General features: G+C 40.3%; 1 protein-coding gene across 1 annotated transcript; it reads right to left on the bottom strand.

Annotated features, from left to right (window-relative positions):
* Nucleotides 1-11,511: 11,511 nt before the first annotated feature.
* On the bottom strand, nucleotides 11,512-15,601 carry LOC143774428 (beta-1,3-galactosyltransferase 1-like). Its single transcript, XM_077262014.1, has 2 exons — nucleotides 15,480-15,601; nucleotides 11,512-14,462 (listed from the first exon to the last, which is right to left on the bottom strand). Exon 2 carries the CDS (start codon nucleotides 14,425-14,427, stop codon nucleotides 13,405-13,407), a length of 1,023 nt encoding a protein of 340 aa, XP_077118129.1. The 5' UTR covers nucleotides 14,428-14,462; nucleotides 15,480-15,601; the 3' UTR covers nucleotides 11,512-13,404.
* Between the last annotated feature and the right edge of the window lie 2,213 nt (nucleotides 15,602-17,814).

The following is a 17,814-nucleotide window of genomic DNA, read 5'->3' as shown; positions in this document are numbered from 1 at the left end:
GATTCCCAAAGGTTTTTGGGTCGCAATGGAGTGCCCAGTGTCAGAAAGCTGGGTTTGTATCCTAGGTCATGGGTCTTACAGTAGAACAATGACCCCAAACGTACTTCATGAAATGCCGAGAAATGGATGGAAGCAAAGCGCTGCAGAGTTCAGAAGTGGTAAGTCCAGCTCCAGTAACGTAAAGTCTCCCACCACTACCTTTTACATATAGATGCTTCAGAGAAACTGCAAATAGACACATTAAATCCGTTAAATTTGCTTGCCTTGATGAATTTCTGAGTACAGATCACAATAAAAAACATGAATCGTCAATGAGTGTATGGGAGAAAAGCAATCAATTTATAGACTGTGAAAGAGATAATAATAATCTTTATTTTTATATAGCGATAACATATTCCGCAGCGCTTTACAGTTTGTACACATTATCATCGCTGTCCCCGATGGGGCTCACAATCTAAATTCCCTATCAGTATGTCTTTGGAATGTGGGAGGAAACCGGAGTGCCCGGAGGAAACCCACGCAAACACGGAGAGAACATACAAACTCTTTGCAGATGTTGTCCAAGATGGGAATTAGAACCCAGGACTCCAGCGCTGAAAGGCTGCTGTGCTATCCACTGCGCCACCGTGCTGCCCATAGAGATGTATGTGATCAGAATGAACACTCATTTCCAGCAGATGATACCTAGCACCTATTCCTATACTAAACGAAGGTAACTTCGGTATTAATTAGGAATAGAATAGATGTTACCTTGATAATTGTTTTTAGGTTGCATCAGCAAGGATTATAATTTATAAGGCAGTAATCCCTGACTAGATGCCTGTAACAGGAAAAATATATATCTTGGTAGCGTGTTAGCCAGTGGATAGAAAAATATGTAGAATTGAGAGTCCTCAGTGGTTGATACCTTTTAATGGCTAACTGACAAGATGGTAACAAATTGCAAGCTTTCGAGACTACTCAGGTCTCTTCATCAGGCATAGACTAAAAGAAGTTCTGAAGAATCGCATATTTATGCACAACACAGCACAGAAAAATGCCATAGACGACAGGTGACGTGAAGCAGAATTACCATTATGTGAGTGATAAACAGTTATGTCCAGAGTTATGGAAGAGTTCATAGATAAGGAATGTTTTATTGTCCTCTGATTGGGGTCTGGTTCTGTTGTGATGACCCCACACGGTCTGTGGAGCAAATTCCTTAGTTAATGTAAAAAGACACAAATCCATGCGACACATTCATTCCTGCACTAAGACTATCAAAGGTCATCATCAGCTTATATTCCCAGACTCTTCTGTCTCTCTGAGATTTGACGTTACCTTTTAAAACAAGTAATTTCATGTCCATAATGCTATGATTGGGGAGACAAAAATGTATTGCCACATTCTTTTTCCTCTCATTGTATGGCAATGAGAGTTCATCCTTGTTCTCAGTTTCTGCCCTGTCTCCCCTACATACAGACCCCCAGTTGGACATTTAGTACAAATAATTAAGTACACCATATTAGGAGTGATGCAGCAGAAAGTACCTGGTATCTGTAGGAAATTACAAGCTTTACTACAAAAAGATGCCCGCTTACAATCCATTTTTCCAGACCCCCCACTACTGTGTTTTAGGCAGCCCCCAAATCTAAGAAGCATCATTGTCAGAAGCTCACTGTCCTCTCCAACAGCTGCAGGAACCTTTCCTTGCAACCAGAAAAAATGTAAAACCTGTCCATTTATAATGACCACGGACAAGATAAAGATCCCCAATTCACATCAGGACTACACATCTAATGTGGTGTACCTAATTATTTGTACTAAATTTCCAACTGGGAGTCTGTATGTAGGGGAGACAGGGCAGAAACTGAGAACAAGGATGAACTCTCATTGCCATACACTAATATCCAGCAGATAATACCTAGCACCTATCCCTATACTAAACACAGCAAACAGTGGTATTAATAGGGAAGAGAGTTGTTGAGTAATTTTTTTTTGGTTACAGCAGTAAAGATTATAATTTATAAGGCTATAATCCATGACTAGATGCCTGTAATATGATATCCTTACTGCGACAGCTCGCTCTACACGAATTTGCAGGTGAGCAGTATTATTAGAGAATATAATATATTTTTATTAGCCCTGAAAAAAAGTTATTATTCTAATGTATCGGCATCAAGGACTGTTATTTCACCAACCCTGCTATGGAATATAGTGGAGCATTTTGTGTTTACTCAGCCTAAAATCTAAAATGCAGGAGACCAGGATCTTCTTTACTTACTGTACAAAGGCTCTTGTCCATATTCTATGATGACCACCTGTCAGCCCAAAACAAGGCACTGGATCATATACTAATAGAACCCACTGGCACTTTTGGTTTCTTAAAATGTTCCCTCAACTAGAAGGTGGAGCCTCATAAAAGATTTATTTTCCAACTACTAAGGGGTGGATTTCCTAGACTGGTAAAGCGTATTCAATAAGTTCAAGGGAAGCCAAAAATTAGGAGGTCACACCAATACCCCTTTGAAGAGATGTAGAGGAGGGGCCTCCGAAAACATTTTTTTCCCATTATTAATGAGTGGGTATCCTAGACTGGTCATGCACATGCACTAAGTGCATGGGCTGAAAAGCATTTACCCTTGGGGGGTATACATACAGTATATTTCCAAGAATGTTCGAGGTAGGCCTCTTAAAATTATTGCAAAATATACCACCAGTTGGAGGGCACCACCTCAAATATACCCATCACAAAAATCTGGGATTTACCAAAACATGAAAAACCACTAACATATACACATTGAAAAAGACATGTTGTAGTGGAGATCACCAGAGCAATACTTCAATGCAAAATATAAATTTTATTAGAGTATACAGAACAAATCAAACATTAAAAACATTTAAAAAGCAAAAAATTGCCCACAATAACAGGGAAAAACACCCCACAAACCTAAACGATGGTATTTTGGTACCTGATAGGAGATAAATAATCCACCACACAAATAAACAAGCACAATTCTTATCAGGCTATAAAAGACTTCTGACAGAAAGATGATAAAGTCACATCAAAATAGTTGTTTGTTAAGTTGGTTCTGGTTGAATACATTATTGCTTATATGACAAGAGAGTGACCTCCAACATACATTTCAAAAGGTGTTTCATGGACCAGATATATATAAGATTGTGATAGAGAGCAATTGCTAACAATTATTGTTGAGCGATACCGTCCGATACTTGAAAGTATCGGTATCGGATAGTATCGGCCGATACCCGAAAAGTGTCGGATCTCGCCGATACCGATACCAATACAAGTCAATGCTATATACCCCAATACTCGGGCGAGTAACAAGTAGTGTCGCGCACGTTCGCTCATCACTAGCGACGAATCATCTGAGGGGGCTGTAGGCTGTTCACAATAATTAGTTCTCAGAAAAGTAATAGTGAGCGTACAGCTTATCCACGTCCCGATTAGAACACCTGGAATATGTGTATATCCCACCATACGATCACTGCTAACTCCACGATAAGCCTACACTCCTCGCTGCCAACAACAATTCTGTTTTTAACCCAATAAATAAACACAGTCCTATTGGACGCCATTCTTCTTTTAAGGTTCACACCATGAGGGTGTTCCATCCCCTCTCCCTCAGAGTAGCAGTCATATACCGGTGCCCAGGCTCACCCACACTCTTCCTCGACCACTTTTATGTGTTGCTGTCACACTTCATATCCTCAGAATTGACAACCCTTATCCTGGGAGACTTCAACAGCTCCACCTCCCCATCTGCATCCCAGCTTCTATCTCTAGCCAATTGGCGTGGCCTCTCACAACTTTCAAACTCTGAGACACACAAACACGGTAAAACCCCTGATCTGGACTTTATCGAGCTCAGTTCAATCTCCTACCTAGATGACTCTCCTCTTACCCTTTGTCCCCCATGAAATTAGGAGTATAACCACAACTTAGACATTTTTAGGTGCTCCCTAAAAACACATCTGTTTAGGGCAGCCTATGACGTTCCCTAATCAAAGTCCTTTTTATATATATATATCTTATTCTCTACTTCTCTGAACATAATTTGCCATCAAACTCAACCACACTAAAAAGGCTCATGAAGCCTTTATTTACCCCCCATTTCCTAAAGATGGTGGTACCATCATTGTAAATAAGCACCTTGGTCACCCCCACCTTATTGTAAATTGTAAGCTCTGAAGAGCAGGGTCATCATTATTTTTGCTTTGTTTGATTATCTTAAACTTGGTAACTTTTGACTCTTTTATATGAACTGCCGACTTGCAAAGCTATGCGGAATGTGTTTGTGATATATAAATAATGGTTATTATAAAATCAAGACAAAAAGTCCTCACAAATGCATTAACCCATAAGCCGGGCAACACTTCAGATACATATAAAATACCATATATTTTTTTACGCACCCATAAAAATAAACGTCATTAGGGGCGAAAAAAATATTAAAATTGAAGTGACAACAAAAACAAAATTATCTTAAATACAAATTTTTATTAATTCATACAAAAACTACTATATTAAAATTCAGAAGCAAGGTACTGGAAAAATAGAGGTCACTCTATATACTACCCATCCAATTACATAAATGGCATCTGCACATACATTTTAATATATATTTAACAATCTATCTGGAATACATATGATGACAAAAAAAAACCAATAAAGTGCCTAATGCTGTAATTTATAGCTGGAAAAATACATTAGCTACCGATAAATGCTAAATTGCAATGTTGTTCTCCATTTGGAATACATATGATGACAAAATAAAACAATAAAGTGCTTCATGCTGTAATTATATCATAACTACAAAAAAGTGCTAGATGGCGCTGTTGTTATATTTTCCCAGATTACAAGTTTTACTGATACTGATCTATATAACTATACTTTCTCGCAAGGATCCTATGAGTGAGTACATAACTTAATGTCAAATAACAAATGAAGAGTATAGTTTACCGTGTATATCGCAGTAATCTAAGAAGTGCCACTGGTGGGATATAGAGAGCCTCTCTCTCCCCGACGTGCTATCAAAAGATCGTATCTGCACCAACATGGTATCATTAAAAATATCAGCTCAGCGCACAAAAAATAAGCCCTCACCCAACCCGAGATCACGAAAAGTGGTGACGCTAAGGGTATCGGAAAATCGCACAATTTTTTTTTTTTAACAAAGTTTGGAATTTTTTTTCACCACTTAGATAACAAAGAACCTAGACATGTTTGGTGTCTATGAACTAGCAATTACCTGGAGAATTATAATGGCAGGTTAGTTTTAGCATTTAGTGCACCTGGCAAAAAAGCCAAACAAAAAACAAGTGTGGGATTGTACTTTTTTTGCAGTTTTACCGCACTTGGAATTTTTTTCCCATTTTCTAGTACATGACATGGTAAAAACCAATGGTGTCATTTAAAAGTAAAACTTGTCATGCAAAAAATAAGCCCTGGGAAGGAGGGGAGCAAAAAATGAAAATGCAAAAGCGGAAAAAAACTCCGGGGGTGAAGGGGTCAAAGTACACTTCCTATGCACATGGCATACAATGTGTGAAGAGATCTGCAGACTCAGCCATATGTGGTTCCCAACAGTCAGTTGGGCGCTAGGAGAGTTGTGGTATGGGGGAAAAAGGGTAATTGGGGTGCCATCTCTGAGGACTGTACTGTGTGTGATGTTAAGGTGGAGGAAGAGGAGCAGAGGCCACTTGATGAAGCATCCACTGGAGCACATGTTTTTACTGGCCCTCATCTACAAAACGTATCGTTGCACGGCTGCCAAAGAAAGGGAGCGGAGTTGCTCGTCCAGGAACAGAAGTTGTAAAAATGCTACGCAATTGCTCACTTCAGCAAAACAAAATAACTTCTCATCCCTCATTTCATACCTGTCTTGCAACCCTAACGGCTATTCAGTGCTTTCAATTCTTTCCTGCTTCCACCAGCTCCCCCTCCCTCTCCTATCAGCTGAATACTTTGCCTCACCACCTGTGAACTTAACAGAATAGCATGCCACCTCATTCCAAACCTTACCACAGTCTTCATCACAAGCCTAACCCACGTCTTCAATCTGTCACTAACAACTGATGTCTTCCATCCTGATTGAAACATACCTCGGTCACACCCATCCTTAGAAAGCCCACCCTTTACCCATCCTCTGTGTCTACCTATGCCCTATGCCTCCAATCTACTGGAATAACATGTCCATTTTGAACTATCCTCCCACCTCTCCTCTTGCTCCCACTTTGACCACTTACAATCTGGCTTCAGACCGCACCATTCCACTGAAACTGCCCTGACTAAAGTCACCAGTGACCTACTAACCGCCAAATGAAAGAGATGCAAGTTTTTCCTGCTCCTTATCCTGGAGCTAGCATCTGTCTTTGACACAATGGACCATTTCCTCTTACTATTTGGCCCTTTGTTGGATCTCCTTGTACCTAACAGACAGGACTTTCAGTGTCTCCCACTCACACACCACCTCCTCTTCTCACCCCTATATGTCGGTGTCCACCAAGATTTAGTTGTAGGACTGGAAACTATGCTTAGAGAGCGCACATGTGTGATCCCTCCCTCATAAATTGACCACCCGCATCAACCTAAGGTATTCCCAGCCTATAGCTGGGTGACAGCTTCTATTTAAGGCTTCTCTTCCAATATGGAGGTGCCTCAGCTACATTATTAGTTTGCCTTGCTTGCTTGCTAGTTGTCAGGTTCCCCATGTCCGCCTGTTTGCTTGTCTACCCTGTACCCATCTGCTCTTACCTGTCTGTGCCTGTCTGCTCATACCTGTCTGTGCTCCAGATCGCACCTGCCAGTGCCCACCTGTGTAACACTCGGTCAAGCCCGCATCGAACAGTGCTTTTCTGTTCCTCAGCCGGTCCCATCTGCCCCCGTAGTTCCAGAGTCCCTACAGTGCCTGCCTGCATTTTTCATCCCTCCTTCGGTCCATTGCAGCTTACCCGCTGTAGGGGGTCCTTCTGTAGGTCAGCCATGGTGTAGCACCTGGTACCACTTCTTGGGTTGCAGTTTTCACCTGCTGCCACTTGTGCAAGTAGGGATTTGGTAGGCCACCTAATTACACCCCTTCCAGGCTTTCAGAGGGATACAGAACAGTGATTCCACCACTTCTCCCGTTAAAGTCTCCATCTGCTGAGTTGGCTGTAGTGGAAGAGGCGTCGGTCCCTGCTGTACTAGTTCTACTCTATTGCAATTGATGCCACTTTGTTTGTGTCTGACACTAATTTTCGTAAATGTGTAGACTCTTGGTTGGGTCTCCTTCATGCTTGTTGCCTGTAGCAGTAGGCCTCCAAGACCGTCAGGCCTCCTCTTCCTTGGAGTCAACTACCCTTGTTACTATCCTTAGTTTTTTTTCCAATAGTAGTCTACACAATTTATATGATATTTGTGCCACCTGAGTGTGGCTGAGTATGAAAGCAGGTTGAGCTGTTGCATGTGGTATCAGGGCTCCTAGCACAGGCGGCTTACACCTTTCCCTCACCCCACCTCGTCTTACTGTGATGGTCAAATGAAAGCTGTAAATGCTGTCCCAGACCCCGATAATGCATGCCAACATTTGGGGCCATTATAAGGTGTTGTGCATGCGCTTGTTTTTGCCTCCCATTAAGATGAATGGCATTTGTTTATGTTCAACGAATTAATCGGTGAATACTGCAAATTCGGCAATCATAATCTGAACCGAACATTGAAATATTCACTCATTTCTAGTCAGAAATTAGTTTAAAATTTGAATTTATGATAAATAGTGAAAATATAAAATAGCCTACAGACAGAAAAATGCAAAGATTAAATGCAAAACATACACAAATAAAGCATATAGAAAAGGATCAAATAAAAACTATAAAAAATACATATACAGTACAGACCAAAAGTTTGGACACACCTTCTCATTTAAAGATTTTTCTGTATTTTCATGACTATGAAAACTGTAAATTCACACTGAAGGCATCACAACTATGAATTAACACATGTAGAATTATATACTTAACAAAAAAGTGTGAAACAACTGAAAAAAATGTCTTATATTCTAGGTTCTTCAAAGTAGCCACCTTTTGCTTTGATGACTGTTTTGCACACTCTTGGCATTCTCTTGATTTGCTTCAAGAGGTAGTCACCGGAAATGGTTTTCACTTCACAGGTGTGCCCTGTCAGGTTTAATAAGTGGCATTTCTTGCCTTATAAATATGGTTGGAACCATCAGTTGTGTTGTGCAGAAGTCCGGTGGATACACAGCTGATAGTCCTACTGAATAGACTGTTAGAATTTGTATTATGACAAGAAAAAAGCAGTTAAGTAAAGAAAAACGAGTGGCCATCATTACTTTAAGAAATGAGGGTCAGTCAGTAGAAAAATTGGGAAAACTTTGAAAGTGTCCCCAAGTGCAGTTGCAAAAACCATCAAGCGCTACAAAGAAACTGGCTCACATGAGGACCGCCCCAGGAAAGGAAGACCAAGAGTCACCTCTGCTTCTGAGGATAAGTTCATCCGAGTCACCAGCCTCAGAAATCGCAGGTTAACAGCAGCTCAGATTAGAGACCAGGTCAATGCCACACAAGAGTTCTAGCAGCAGACACATCTCTACAACAACTGTTAAGAGGAGACTTTGTGCAGCTGGCCTTCATGGAAAAAATAGCTGCTAGGAAACCACTGCTAAGGACAGGCAACAAGCAGAAGAGACTTGTTTGGGCTAAAGAACACAAGGAATGGACATTAAACCAGTGGAAATCTGTGCTTTAGTCTGATGAGTCCAAATTTGAGATCTTTGGTTCCAACCACCGTGTCTTTGTGCGATGCAGAAAAGGCGAACGGATGGACTCTACATGCATGGTTCCCACCGTGAAGCATGGAGGAGGAGGAGTGATGATGTGGGGGTGCTTTGCTTGTGACACTGTTGGGGATTTATTCAAAATTGAAGGCATACTGAACTAGCATGGCTACCACATAGTGTTGAGCATTCCGATACCGCAAGTATCGGGTATCGGCCGATACTTGCGGTATCGGAATTCCGATACCGAGTTCCGATACTTTTGTGGTATCGGGAATCGGTATTGGGATTGATATCAATGTGTAAAATAAAGAATTAAAATAAAAAATAGGGATATACTCACCTCTCCGGCGGCCCCTGGACTTTACCGTCGTAACCGGGAGCCGTTGTTCCTAAGAATGCGCGCTTGAAAGACCTTAGATGACGTCACGGCTTCTGACCGCTACGCGACCAATCACAAGCAGCCGCGACGTCATCTAAGGTCTTTCAAGCGTGCATTCTTAGGAACAATGGCTCCCGGTTACGGCAGTAAAGTCCAGGGGCCGCCGGAGAGGTGAGTATATCCCTATTTTTTATTTTAATTCTTTATTTTACACATTGATATGGATCCCAGGGCCTGAAGGAGAGTTTCCTCTCCTTCAGACCCTGGGAACCATCAGGATACCTTCCGATACTTGGTGTCCCATTGACTTGTATGGGTATCGGTATCGGCGATATCCGATACTTTTCGGGTATCGGCCGATACTATCCGATACCGATACTTTCAAGTATCGGACGGTATCGCTCAACGCTACTACCACAGCATCTTGCAGCAGCATGCTTGTTGTGAATTCTGCTCTTGGGCTCCCTCCGGTGGTTATAAGTGGTAGCACTGCAGTCTTTGGATTGCTGCATTCATCAGGTGTGTCCACTTATGGCAATTCTGACTGGGCTATTTAGTCTTGCTTGACCCTTTAGTCAGTGCCAGTTGTCCATTGTTCCTGGAGGATTCACATCCCTGCCTGGTCTCTCCTGCTTTGCTGTTTATTTCAACAAAGATAAGTTCTGGCTTTGTTTTTTGCAGTCCACATGCTGTGGGCCTTATTGTTCAGTTCTTTTCCATGTTTTGTCTTGTCCAGCTTGGTCAGTATAAGGATTTGTTCAGCCAAGCTGGTATCTCTGGAGATGCAGATATATCCTCCATATCTTTAGTTAGATGTGGAGATTTTGTATTTTCTGTGGTGGATATTTTCTAGTGTTTTAATACTGACCGCATAGTACTCTGTCCTATCCTTTCTATTTAGCTAGAGCGGCCTCCTTTGCTAAATCCTGATTTCAGTCTGCGTATGTTATTTCCCTCTTCTCTCACAGTCAATATTTGTGGGGGGCTGTCTATCCTTTGGGGATTTTCTCTGAGGCAAGATAGTTTTCCCTTTTCTATCTCTAGGGGTATTTAGTCCTCTGGCTGTGTCGAGATGTCTAGTGTTTTGACCTGATGGTTACGAAGCAGTACTGAGATGACCTGGTGGGTAAAACCAATCATGTACAAGCTCTGAGGAGGTGGTAACCTTACTGACCGCAAGCCCTACACCTAACACCAACACTAGAAATAGCCGTGGAGCGTTCCTATCTCTGCCTAGAGGCCTCTTCACAGCCTAAGAGCTAACTACCCCTGAAGATGGAAACGGAAAACTATCTCGCCTCAGAGAAACCCCCAAAGGAAAGATAGCCCCCCACAAATATTGACGGTGAGTGGAGAGGGAAATGACAAACTCAGAAATGAAACTAGATTTTAGCAAAGGAGGCCAAAACTATCTAAATAGACAGAGATACAAAGGCTACTGTGCGGTCAGTATTAAAAAACTAAATATCCACGCAGAGTTTACAAAAAATAACCTCCACACCGACTCACGGTGTGGAGGGGCAAATCTGCTATCCCAGAGCTTCCAACTAGCCGAAATAATTCATACTGGCAAGCTGGACAAAAAGACATAACATTAACTTGAACTGAAGGTCATAAGCAGGGAAATACCCCAAAACTAGCTGACTTATCTTAAGCTGAAATGAACTGGCCAACAGAGCACTTCCAGGAAAGGACTGAGTCCACAGGAGGAACATTGACAGCTGGCATTGACTACAGACTAGGGCCCAGTTAAATAACAAGAATTAATAGTGAATGCAGCTGCTAAGTTCCACTAGAAACCACCAGAGGGAGCCCAAGATCGGAATTCACAACAGTCTAGGGAGTGTTAGGTACATTCCACGGCTACTTCTAGTTGCGGTGTTAAGTTCAGGGTCAGTACAGGTCCCACCTTCTCCAGAGTACGTCTCATGCTGCTCCTTGGCCACCAGATCATAACACATGCTATTCCATCCGGTTTGCGTTTAGTTGGACCATCATTTATTTTTCAACAGGACAATGACCCCAAACACACCTCTAGGCTGTGTAAGGGCTATTTGACCAAGAGGGAGAGTGATGGGGTGCTACGCCAGATGACCTGGCCTCCACAGTCACCTGACCTGAACCCACTCGAGATGGTTTGGGGTGAGCTGGACCACAGAGTGAAGGCAAAAGGGCCAACAAGTGCTAAGCATCTCTGGGAACTCCTTCAAGATTGTTGGAAGACCAGGTGGCTACTTTGAAGAACTTAGCATATAAAACATATTTTCAGTTGTTTCACACTTTTTTGTTAAGTATATAATTCCACATGTGTTAATTCATAGTTTTGATGCCTTCAGTGTGAATTTACAATTTTCATAGTCATGAAAATACAGAAAAATCTGTAAATGAGAAGTTGTGTCCAAGCTTTTGGTCTGTACTGCATAACAGAATCTACATCCAGTCCAAACTATTGAAATAACACAAATTCATACATTGCCTGACCCTCTCGAATAAAATGTATAGCCCAGCTGAGTAATGTCAATCACACCAAGTCTCCTCACAATTTCAACCCCGATGTACAAAGTTGTCCAAACAGTGTTCAGCGATCTCCGCATTCTTCATGAGAAATGCAGTCTGGTGACTTTCACCGCTCCGGTATGATGATTATACAGTCCAAATTGGACAAGTACATAGACGTGACAGTAAACTCAATGCTCGGGTTATGAAAGAATATTCTAAATAGAAGCGCAGCAACTTATAGTTACAGAACATGTGCACTTCAGTGTTCAAATGTTCCAATTTATCCTTCCATGATTAACCAAAGAATCTAGTGGACACAAAAATAATGACTGCGTCTAAATGTGAACTTGTTAAACGCGTTTCGGACAAATCCATATCTCCATTTTTAATGGCTTTTATTTCAATTTACACAACTTCTTGTTGAAAAATGAGTGATTGAAGCAGCGTGTCACAGCACATGCACTTCGATATGCATAAGAAACAAAGTAGTTGTTGATACTAAAGATGACTATATGCCATGCTGAGGTATATACATTGGATAAACAGAAGTGTTTCAGCACAAAAATATATGAAAACATACAGAAAAAACGTGCCCACAGAGATAAAAAATCTAATAAAAGTATAAAACAATATCACAGGAAACATGATGCCAAGGACAAATGAAGTAAATACGAAATCCCAAAATAATAAATGCATTTATTAAATCATTTCCAAGTACACAAATCAATAAAAGCAAAGGAGCCTGTAGAAAAGGAACAGTCATTTTATAGATAATAAATGCACATCAATTGGAAAGGGTTCCTTTTGTCAATGCAGATAACTTAATATCCCATCATGTATACCTAAATATAATGAAAGTGCGGCATCAGTAGTATAGAAAATGCAGGTCTTTATCTGCCAACAATGGAATCGCTTATCAGCTGACCAAAAGGCAGACAAGGAACCGCGTACGTCACCCCGATGCGCGTTTCGCTTTGCTTCTTCCTGGAGGCTTTTATTGATTTTTTTGCAAATTTAGAAACTATTTAATAAGCTTATATATTATTTTAAGATTCCATATTCACTTAGTTTGTCCTTTGGATTCCATAATCTTTCCTGGAATAAGGTGTTATACGTTTTGGCAGAAGTGCTATCTGCTATGATCTATGCTATAGTTATAGGGACATTGTATGTACTGAGTTAATAAAAATAATAAACATGAATTGAAATAGGCAAAACACTTCTAAAAAGGGATAAAAAAGTTCACCACTTTTTACCCCTTTTTTAAAGTGTTTTGTCTATTTCAATAAAATTGGTTTCAGAGCGTGTGTTAAACCTAGGACTGAACTTAGTTGATTAAACACATAAGACTGAAATTAGTTGGTTAAACACCTGCAGATAGATTCAGGCTGCTGTCTTCGGTGGCATCCAGTAGTGCAGGAATGGGCAATGGTAAAGGCCACTTAGAGGGGGTGGCCACTAGAGGTTTAGAGATAGGTGGGACCAGAAGTTAACTCTAGAACTGGACTCTCCTGACTCCCATGGAAAGGAGAGTGTGGAAAAGATTAATTTCGGTGAAGTCTGTCCATTGTGGCATCACTTTTTTTTTCTCCAAATGAGTCTAAGTAGTTACAATGCTGGACTTTGTCCTCCATTAATTTTTATTTCATGTCCAATGTTCACAAAACTTCAGTATCACTGATGCACTGCTTTCACACATACCAAAAAGGACTTACACTCTGCCCTTTAAAAAATGATTCTATTTTCTTAGCACTTCTGAGATTTCTTATTTTGATAGTCTGCCCATATATTTCGAAGTTCTTTTCCAGAATAATTCTGCACAATGACTACTTTCCTAAATTTACAGTGGTCATATTCAAGTCTGTTGATGTCAAATGCACCTTTAGGAGATTCACTAGGTGGGATGTGAAGCTTATACAAGCAAATTCCCATAAAAACATCTTCCATAGGGATGACCCTTATTTCTTGTGCCACGTCGTAGATTTTTTTGGCCATGTCAGCTGAAAAGACATATCCAGGACCAGTGCAGTAGGGTGGGTAGGTATCATTTGCATAGATTTCCTTAGATACATACCATTTATCAGCCTTGTTTCTAAAAGGTTTAACATTATTAATTATGGCCCCAGTGAAGTAATTTGTACGAACTGGTAAGTCTGGATAAAGAACACTATGAATCAAGTAGTCTACATTAAGAAAACTGTCACTGTCTGTCTTCATGACATAGCGGGCAGAAGGACAGAATTTGGTCAGCCACTCCATACCCATTAAGGATTTCAATATCAAATTGTTATAGGTGTCCATGAAGTCTTGTTGTACAATGTCCCCAAAGATCTCACTTTCCTCCTCTAAAAAATCTTGGGTTCCATCCTGAGTAGCAAATTGAGGTAGACCCACCAGAAAAATCCTGACCACCTCAACACCATAAAGACTTTCATTACCCCATGTTTCTCGGATTATATGTCTAGACTTCAAGTCCTGGCACCGAACAATCACCATTAATACAAGGAAAGGCTTCCGGTTCTTGCACTTGTCTGGCTGGCTAATGAGGAACTTGTATGGAAACGGGTACAGAGGAGCCAGGGGGTGCTTAGATGCTGTGTAAATCAAATTATTCCCAGGTTTGTTTCTATCCTGTAATTTTGCAGAATCTTGAATCCATTTGTTGATTATTTTTATTTTAATATTGTAGTAGAATAAGTACCCGTACATCAACAATAGAACTAGAAACAATAAAATAAAAAATTTCTGGCAGCAGATACGTTTTCTCATTTTGTCTTCCAATGATCAGAAACTCACCAAGATTTCTGTAAAAGTTTGAGAAAATGTAAAAAAAAAAAAAAAAAAGCATAAAGGTTAAGGAAACACTGACATTCAATTGCAAGAGTCTACATTATTTACATTCCTAAAGTGCATATAATGATGAGTGGTAACCAGAGGCACAACTCGAAACTCTCTGACCTGAATACCAGGCTCAAAGGTAAGGGTGTAACTTGAAGCTACTGACCCTCAATGCAAAAACTACAAATTTCCAAAGAGTCTCTTCACCACGAGAAGGTCTCAATATTTTTTATGTGAATTTAGAAAGATGTTTAATTCTTCAGTCCATTTTTAGATTGTATAAATACATGTTCCTAGTTTCTTAGCAGTTCTGAGATTTCTTAGCCCAAAAGTCTACCCGTATAATCCATAGCTCTTCTCCACCATAACGATGAACTGTGACAACTTTCAAAAATTTGCAGTGGTCATAACCATAATCAATCAGTAGGCTGTAAATGGAACTCCAGGGGGTAAACTAGGTGGAATGTGGAGCTCATACAAGCCAATTTTCATAAATCCATATTCCTTGGGAATAACTTTAAATTCTTGGACTACAACAAAGATTTTTTTTTTTACATGTTAGCTGAAAAGACATTTCCAGCACCAATGAGTAGATATAATTTGGATAGATTTAAATAGGTAGATACCACATATAAACTTTACTCCTGAAAAGTATAGCTTTCATAACTAAGGTTCCTTTGAACTAACGTGTAAGAACTGGTTATTCTGGATAACGAAGATTATCAATCAAAATCAAAACAATGGCCAGAACACTTGTTACTATAAGTGTAATATGGAGATGAACATATACGCTGTGGATATTATCAAATATATATATAACTAGAATAACATATCGCGTAGCCACACTAGAGTAAGTAACTAAATAGTAACACATAAAAAGCAAAGGGTATTTAGTTAAATTTTTTTTATCAAAAAAGCATGAAAGCCATCACAGCATGACAAGGTGTACCCAATTATGATGGTCACTAAGTCTAGTCACTCACCTTGCTTTTTGTCTACCAATGCCTTAATATAGCCAAGGTGGTGACAGGATCAGTGCTTGACTGCAATTAGAAGCCTTCTGCAGGAAGCTAAGTATACATACAAGCGTAGCCCAAGGAGGCGGTCACACCCCAGATAAACTGAAGACTCAAAACTGTGGCAAAATCAGAAACAAGGGTCAGAACTAGTGATGAGCGAGTATACTCGTTGCTCGGGTTTTCCTGAGCATGCTCGGGTGTACTCCGAGTATTTTGGCGTGCTCGGAGATTTAGTTTTTGTCAACACAGCTGCATGATTTGTGGCTGCTATACAGTCTGAGTACATGTGGGGGTTGCCTGTTTGTTAGGGAATCCCCACATGTATTCAGGCTGTCTAGCAGCCGCAAATGATGGAGCTGCGTCGACAAAACCTAAATCTCCGAGCACGCTGAAATACTCGGAGGACACCCGAGTAACGAGCATACTCGCTCATCACTGATCAGCTTCTGTTAGTGTAAGTGTAATATGCAGGTGAACATATACATACGCTGTGGCCATTATCAAACATTTTAGTAAATAAATTGTAGTGCGTGTAAAAAAATACGGGAGATTTCGTTAACATTTTTTAATCTTAACCCCTTCACGCCGCAGCCGTTATTTTCGTTTTTGTGTTTCTGGTTTTTGCTCCCCTTCATCTCAAAGCCATATCTTTTTTATTTTTCAAACAATATGGCCATGTGAGGGCTTGTTTTTTGCTGGACGAGTTTACTTTTGAATGACACCACTGGTTTTACCATATCTTGTACTGGAAAATGAGAAAAAAATTCCAAGTGCGGTGAAATTGTAAAAAAAAAGTGCAATTCCACAACTGTGTTTTTTATAATTTTTTTAACCATGTTCACCAAATGCTAAAACTGACCTGTCATTATTCTTCTCCAGGTCATTATGAGTTTGCAGACACCAAACATGGCTAAGTTGTTTTTCATTTAAGTGGTGAACAAAAAATCCAAACTTTGTTAAAAAAAAATAAATAAATTGTGCCATGTTCCAAGTCTCCATTTTTTGGGATCTCGAGTTGGGTGAGGGATTATTTTTTTGCATACAGAGTTGATGTTTTTATTGATAGCATTTTGGTGCAGATACACTCTTTTCATCACCCATTATTGCACTTTAATGTAATGTTACGGTGACCAAAAAATTTAATTCTGGCGGTTTGACTTTTTTTTTCACTACGTCGTTTACTGATCTGATTAATTCTTTTTATAGCTTGATAGATCTGGCGATTCTGAACATGGCAATACCAAATATATGTTTTGGAGTTTTTTTGCATTGGGCAAATTGTGGGTAATTTGAACATTTTTTAAAATTTTTTTAAAAATATTTTTTAAAACATTTGTCTTTTACATTAGACTGGCTTCAATAGACTCCATGAGAGATTAGAAGTTGCGATCATCCGGTCACTTGTGCTAGATAGAGCAGGGATGCAGCCCTTCTCTATGTAGCAGAAATGCTCACTTGCTATGAGCGCCGACCAATGGGAGGCACTCAGACTAATCTAACAATGACAGCCACAGGGGTCAGCCGCAGACCCCGGGTAGTCTTGCCAACCTATTGGCAACCCGCAGTCACGTGACACGGGTGCCAATGGGCGGGAATATTGACACGCTTCCGTCGCGATCACATTAAATGCCACCGTCAGAAATTGACAGCGGCATTTAACAGGTTAACAGCCGCAGGTGGATCGTGATTCCACCCGCGGCTGTTAGGGGCACACGTCAGCTGTTCAAAACAGCTGACATTTGACAGGAAAGATGTGGGCTCAGGGTTGGAGCCCACATCAAAGTGAGAAACATGACATGCGCCGTACATGTACGCCGCATATCGTGGAGGGGTTAAAAATGTAAAAATCATCCTACAACGAAAAGGTGTACTCAATCAGGATGGTCCCTAATTGAGAAGGGGTTTAAGAAAGTTTGTGGATACAACTTACCACATCCAATATATGTGTGTTATTCAATATGGTTCCTGAGCGTTCTCCTCCACTGTGCATGGATAAGACTTGTGAGGTATCAAGCAAACTAAAAGCAAAAATTCTTAACTGTGGCTGTATTAAAATAGTATGGCACAGAAGAATATCAGACGCGTTTCCAGTCTAGCTGACTCTTAATCGAAGATAAGGTTAAATAATGTCAAAATACAGCCCTGTTCGTCATTATTGGCACCCCTTCATTTTTTTCATAGACTGTACAATAGCTTCAGAAATAAATGGAAATGTATCAAATTATATCCTCAGGATTTTTTAATTAGTGATCCAAAGTAATACAGCAATAAAACATTGTTCTTCAACTTACATTTTGCA

This window comes from Ranitomeya variabilis, chromosome 5 (assembly GCF_051348905.1).
Source record: "Ranitomeya variabilis isolate aRanVar5 chromosome 5, aRanVar5.hap1, whole genome shotgun sequence".
In the NCBI taxonomy this organism is placed as follows: Eukaryota; Metazoa; Chordata; class Amphibia; order Anura; family Dendrobatidae; genus Ranitomeya; species Ranitomeya variabilis.
Note: the sequence above shows the minus strand (reverse complement) of the source record. Positions and strands in the feature narration are given on the sequence as shown.

Bases quoted from the DNA above. Each gene is read 5' to 3' on its own strand.
- LOC143774428 (XM_077262014.1), bottom strand. From the start codon at position 14,427: ATGAGAAAACGTATCTGCTGCCAGAAATTTTTTATTTTATTGTTTCTA.